The sequence below is a fragment of the Phacochoerus africanus genome, chromosome 9 (genome assembly GCF_016906955.1).
Source record: "Phacochoerus africanus isolate WHEZ1 chromosome 9, ROS_Pafr_v1, whole genome shotgun sequence".
NCBI classification, from domain to species: domain Eukaryota; kingdom Metazoa; phylum Chordata; class Mammalia; order Artiodactyla; family Suidae; genus Phacochoerus; species Phacochoerus africanus.
In genome coordinates, this window is record NC_062552.1 from 19,740,380 (window position 1) to 19,746,379 (window position 6,000).

At 42.0% G+C, this 6,000-nt stretch overlaps 1 protein-coding gene across 1 annotated transcript in view; it reads right to left on the reverse strand.

Annotated features, from left to right (window-relative positions):
• The window catches only part of RIPOR2 (RHO family interacting cell polarization regulator 2), a 117,097-nt gene extending 111,521 nt beyond the window's left edge, over positions 1-5,576 (reverse strand). The window contains 1 exon segment of the mRNA XM_047794766.1: positions 5,365-5,576. Within this exon segment, the coding sequence (XP_047650722.1) occupies positions 5,365-5,425 (61 nt within the window). The 5' untranslated portion in view covers positions 5,426-5,576.
• Between the last annotated feature and the right edge of the window lie 424 nt (positions 5,577-6,000).

The following is a 6,000-nucleotide window of genomic DNA, read 5'->3' on the forward strand; positions in this document are numbered from 1 at the left end:
CTGCATAGCTTTAGCGCAATGTGCTATTTTAGTTTGTGCCCCTGAAATGACACCATCTCTTTGGCACCAGCCAGAGAAAGCTTCCTAGACATCTATGGGAAGGGAATGTTTTGCAGTAATCCAAGGCATAGGTCACTCAGGCATGAATTATCGTGGGGAGGTCTGTGCCTGCTCCAGACCTTGTGACGAATAGAGCAGGGAAAATGACTTCCAACCAAAGCATTTATCTGGGATTCCAGGGAGGGAAGTGGATACAAGCAATCTTGGCAAACTGCACAACAAAGAGTGACCAACTTTTTTTCAATCCAGGAAACTAGGGCAACCTCTTTCTGCTCCTCCTCCAATCTCATTGGTTAGGTCCACTTGAGAACCCCAGATATGGATATTTTTGAGAAAGGACTAACATAGCTAAATAACAATTATTCTATTTATATGCTGTCAAGTGAGGCATAATCAAACAAAAAGGTCCAATTCTTTGTAGCCAAGGCACATACATTTTTATGTTCTATTTCTCAACATTTTTTCCATAGAAGTCAGACTTAACCAGTCTGAACTTTCAGGATTTACTGGTTCTGTACATAATCTTAATTTAATCTCTTCTTCCTTCCTTCCTTCCTTCTTTCTTTTAATTTTGTAAAGGGCAAATGTGATTCAGTAAACAACATCAAAACATGTCACAGTGCAACAGATTGCATAATTGATTACCTATTTAAAAAAAAAATCTACCTTGGCTTCATAAGTCATTTACACACAAAGACAAAATGGGCAGCTATTCTACCTACATTTCTTTTTTTTATACACATTTTGCAATTTTCTTCTTCTCTCAGAGCTGAAGTTCCCTTTGAAAGGGAAAAAATGCTAACTTACTTGGCTTGGGAAAGGAGAAAGCTTTGGTTCAAAAGTGTGTGGCTATCATGCTAAGTGAAGTCAGCCATACAATGAGACACCAACATCAAATGCTTTCACTGACATGTAGAATCTGAAAAAAGGACAGACTGAGCTTCTTTGCAGAACAGATGCTGACTCACAGACATTGAAAAACTTACGGTCTCCGGAGGAGACAGTTTGGGGGGTGGGGGGATGTGCTTGGGCTGTGGGATGGAAATCCTGTGAAATCAGATTGTTATGATCATTATACAACTACAAATGTGATAAATTCATTTGAGTAATAAAAAATATATTTAAAAAAAAAGTGTGTGGCATTTTTTTTCCAAAGGATCTGTTGATTTCTTTAGGGTGACAAGCAGCTAATGGCCGAGTGGACTTCCTTTGGCCAGTTCATCTCCATCTGGGAGAGTTTCTCTCCTTTGGGGGGTTTGAAACAACTTTCCTAAAACATGGTAATCCAGGACAGGAGGAGTATTCTTATGCTAGGCTGCACTGTACCAGAACATTCAAAGGTCTGGAAAAAGCTTTGTAGTTTCCTGTGGTCTTTCTAGAAGCAAGCTCTTAAAAGGCATATAAGTGTCCAGGGAATATAGAAGCCTGAGAAATGCTTTGCACACGTGACTGTGAACGCGTGGTGTTTTATTATTCTAATCATTGCACTTGACAACAGATTACTGAGCAGCGCAGAAAACAAAGGCAGTGAGGGCTTGTGGTTCTAAGGAAAGAAGCAACTGCAATTTTAACTGGTGCCAAGGAGAAATTTTGGCTGCTAAACTCCTGGCTAACCACCTCCCACACACGGATCCTGTTCTGTCCTGGAAAGCTGGCCAAGGGCCTCCCATCTTTTTTTTTTTTTTCCCCATTATTATTATTATCACCATCATAATTGTTATAGTTATCATTACTATTATTATCCATCCAGCTATTTCTACTAACATACACCAGACTGGCTGTCAAGAAGGCACAGGGACAAAACAGATGAAAGCCCTTTAATTTGACAAGTTTGAAACAATGGGTAAGGCGCTCTCTAATTCCAATGACTGGGTTTTCAATAGCGTGGTAATCAAATTAATCATTCCCCCAAGAAAAACTAAAGTCTACCTTACAGTAACCATTTCTAAATGGCATGATGATGCTGTAGGTGTCGTTTGGAAAGCAAACCTGAGGCAGTGTGTGTGGGCGTGTGTGTGTGTGTGTGTGTGTGTGTGTGTGTGTGTGTGTGTGTAAGAGAGAAAGAGAGAGGAAGAAAGGGAGAGAGGGAGGAGAAATATTGGGGTTTCTGGGTAGGTGGATGACTGCTTCTCGCGATCTCTCTCTCGCTAACCATATGCAACTCTCCTCTCGAGCAAAAGCAGTTACACACCCATGGTTCTTAATTCCGTGAACTTCAACATTTTCTTTAACCACAGAAAACAACAGCTGAAACACACAGCCTCTCAGGCAGTTAAAAGAGATCGTGAACATGACTCATTTTTTTTTCGTCCAAGATCTTTATGTGGTCCATAAATCTAAATGGATTTATATGTACTTTTAGCTGAATGGACCTAAATTCTAAACCTGTGTTTCTTCGGGGGGGGGGGGGGGAAGGGTCCTTTAAAGATGTGTCCATTGCAAGGAAATATGGTTGCCTTAGTAACAAGCTCCTAGGCATTTTCCTTCCTTTATGTGAGAGGAAACTCATTGGACCAAAAGCTTTCTGCTTTCTTAGGCATGTGAAAATAAGCAAAAAACATGGAGGAAACCTGAAGCAAGCTTGAATTCTTCTAGGTAAATGTATGTGACTGTACAGAAAAGATGACGTAAGAGAATGCTGGAGCTTTTAAAATGAGATCTTGGAGAATGTGCAATCAAGCCTCTTATTTTAGGTGAAGAATGAGGCTAGACAAGGTTAAATGACTTGCCCAAGATGCTACATCTATATAAGAGCAGATGAAGGGCTACATTCCAGGCTCCTAACAACTCGTCCGTGCTGTTTCCACCCTATCTTACCTCTGAAGAGTGGTTTACAAACTGATGTTCTGTAAATAAGTCCTATTTTGAATATTCTAGGGTAAGTAGACATGTGAAAAAAATACTCTGTGCTGAATTCCTTTTATATATCACTTTTTTTTGTCTTTTTGCCTTTTCTAGGGTCACTCCCGAGGCATATGGAGGTTCCCAGGCTAGGGGTCCAATTGGAGCTGTCGCCACCGGCCTACGCCAGAGCCACAGCAACGCGGGATCCAAGCCGCGTCTGCAACCTACACCACAGCTCACGCCAACGCCGGATCCTTAACCCACTGAGCAAGGCCAGGGATCGAACCTGCAACCTCATGGTTCCTAGTCAGATTCGTTAACTGCTGTGCCACTAGGGGGAACTCCAAAAATTTTTTTTTTTCATGTTCTAACCTATTCTATATACCTATTTTTGTGAGTACATAGTAGGAATTAGTATTTATTGAGTGCTTACCATGTTTGGGGCACTTTTCTAAGCACTTTCTCTATGACAATACTTCATCGGCACAACACCGCCCTTGGAAGTTTGTAGTCTATTTTATAAGTGAGTAGAATGAGGCACAGAGAGATTAAGTAACCTGTTCAGTCACAGAGAGAATTAAATGGCAAAGCCTAGGCAGTGCAATTCTAGAGACGAAGCGCTTGACTATTACCCCGCATCAAGCTTACTGACAATGAAGGAACTACCTGGACTTTCACATAACTATGACTCTGAAAACTGAATACAAACACATTGGAAATTGGACTTGCAAGGATTCTATTGTTAGAGATTAAGTTAAATGAAATAACCATCTGGAAAGCACAAAGCATATCACTTGCGAAGTACAATGCAAATAATTATGCATCTATTATGAGGCTAATCTGTACAATCTAGTAGGTATTATCCTACTTCACCACCTAGGAATTAATTTAGCAATTACTTTGCTTAAGTCACATGGGTAATAAAAGGCAAAATGAGAATTTTAATCTGAATTTTGTCTGACTCCTAACTTGACTCTATATCATGCCTGTTGAGTTTGAAATAATCACTTCAATAATTGTGAATGCTCAGGAGAGAGATCTCACAGGCGCTTCAAGCCTCACTTAACTCTCTTTCAGGGTGGGGCCTGGGGCGGTGCTTATATCCGTCTATAGGTGGCGCTCTTTAGCACTGCAGCCCTTGGTGAAAGGGAGAAATCCCTTTGGGGGAAAGAAATGTGGCCTGGTGTTTTGGAGGCTGGGTAATGAGCAGATTGTCCCACTTAGACTAATTTTCCTAGTTGTAAATATTTTTTAATTCCTGAAGGGAGTAATTACCTAAGTATGTATACACAGAGAAAACATCTTTAAGTAGAAGTGAAGGCTGAGGAATGGGGCTGAAGATCAAATGTCAAGTGATTTAAATACCTGTCATCCAAGCAAAGCAACAGCTTGAGAATATGGCAAACAGCAAGGAAGCTCAGGGAGATATTCTTTAAGATGGTTTGAATTCAGATAAAAACCCAAATTACGGTTTTAAGTATTCCTGAGGCTACAACAAAGTCATGGAAAGACAGATTTCACCTGGTTACATCTCAGGTGATTAGATTACGAGTGATTCATATTATTCTATACTCCTTCATTTGTCTTCAGTAAACTTGTATTATTTGGGTAGTCACAAAAAAAAGTTTACTACTGCTTCTTCAATAACTTACTTGAGAGAGTTTTTTAAAAAAACTACCAGATACGGTTCTTGTGTGAAGAAAAAAAAAAACAAACACCCAAATTTATGAGGTCCCTGAGCCCAGATTACCATTTATTTAGACAGTTCCAAATACTTGAAAAGCTCTTGCCTGCAGCCCAATCTCATAGGCAGCATTTGAACAGACATCTGTAGACCCCAAGAGTAGTCATTTCACATTGCAACCCGTACAGGTAAATCCCACTCCACAGGACTACTTGTTAAAATTTAAGTGATACCAGTGGGTGTCGGGAAGCTAGTATAGCTGCTGCCCCCTAGCCTGAAAAAAGAGGAAAGGAGAAAGGGAACCAAGAGCTGGGGTGCCAGGTAAGTCCAAGAAAGAGGCAAAGGGAGAGAAAAGAGGGGGTGCAGGTAGTGCAGATCAAAGCAATATGGCACCATGGAGAACCACCCCTGGCCCATTTGTCCAACTGCCCCCTACAGTCCTGCTGTGTACTGAGCACAGAGCAACTTTCCTTCCCCTAAGGTGTCAAACGGGAGCACAAAGAAGAGAGACAAGGGGACAATTTAGTACTGTTTTCTACCTTAAACTAAATCTTCAGTCATAACTTAAAAAGTATTTGGAGGAACCATTCAGCTCTCCTGCTACCTGTCTTTGCCTTGTACTCCTTGGGTGCTTAGATTGACATGTGCAACCACCATCCCATGCAGGGTGTTTTCAAAGTCCTCAAGTCCCTTACCCAAGCCGGGCCAAAGTTTCCAATAGTGCCAAAGCTATGCACAGTAGACCAGAAACGCTCCTGCCAGAAAGACGTGTTTACCTTCACCAAAAACATCATCCTCTTCATCCATCAGGAACTCCTCGGGGTCCAGATCCTGCATCTTGGAGACAGCAGTCAGCGAGCGCAGCCGATCGCAGCCCAGGCAGCCCCACAACCCCGGCAGCCCCAGCAGCCACACCGCCCCCGGAGGCTGTTTCCTTTCCCCCGGGGTTGCCTAAGCGCCCGAGAGGGCAGCTTCCGCCTCTGCCCTCGAGAAAGCAACTTCATTCATATGAATAGGCTTCCTGAGCCTTTTGAGGAGTGCATTCCAGGTGGGGTAATTTTCACCGCTGAGAAGGAATGTTTTTCGGAAGGGCGCTGCCAATCTGGTTGGATCTGAGCACAGGTATCGGTCTGAGCGCAGTGAATTCTATTACAGAGCAACAACTTTCATATTTTCTTAAAAGAGAAAACCTTCGTACTTATGAATTTAAACAGAGTGGATAGTGGTGAAAGAGGAGGGGGGGGGTGTCACATTTCTCCTATCTTGGTTTTGCTTCAATGACAATTTATCTGAAAGGAAAGCAAGTCACTATGGTAGACCCGGGCAGGCATGTGGAGGGACAGAGCTTTTCTTTCACTCAGTAGTAGTTGCATTTTTCTTTTTTGCAGACCCCTGCATTTGAGGATTAGAAA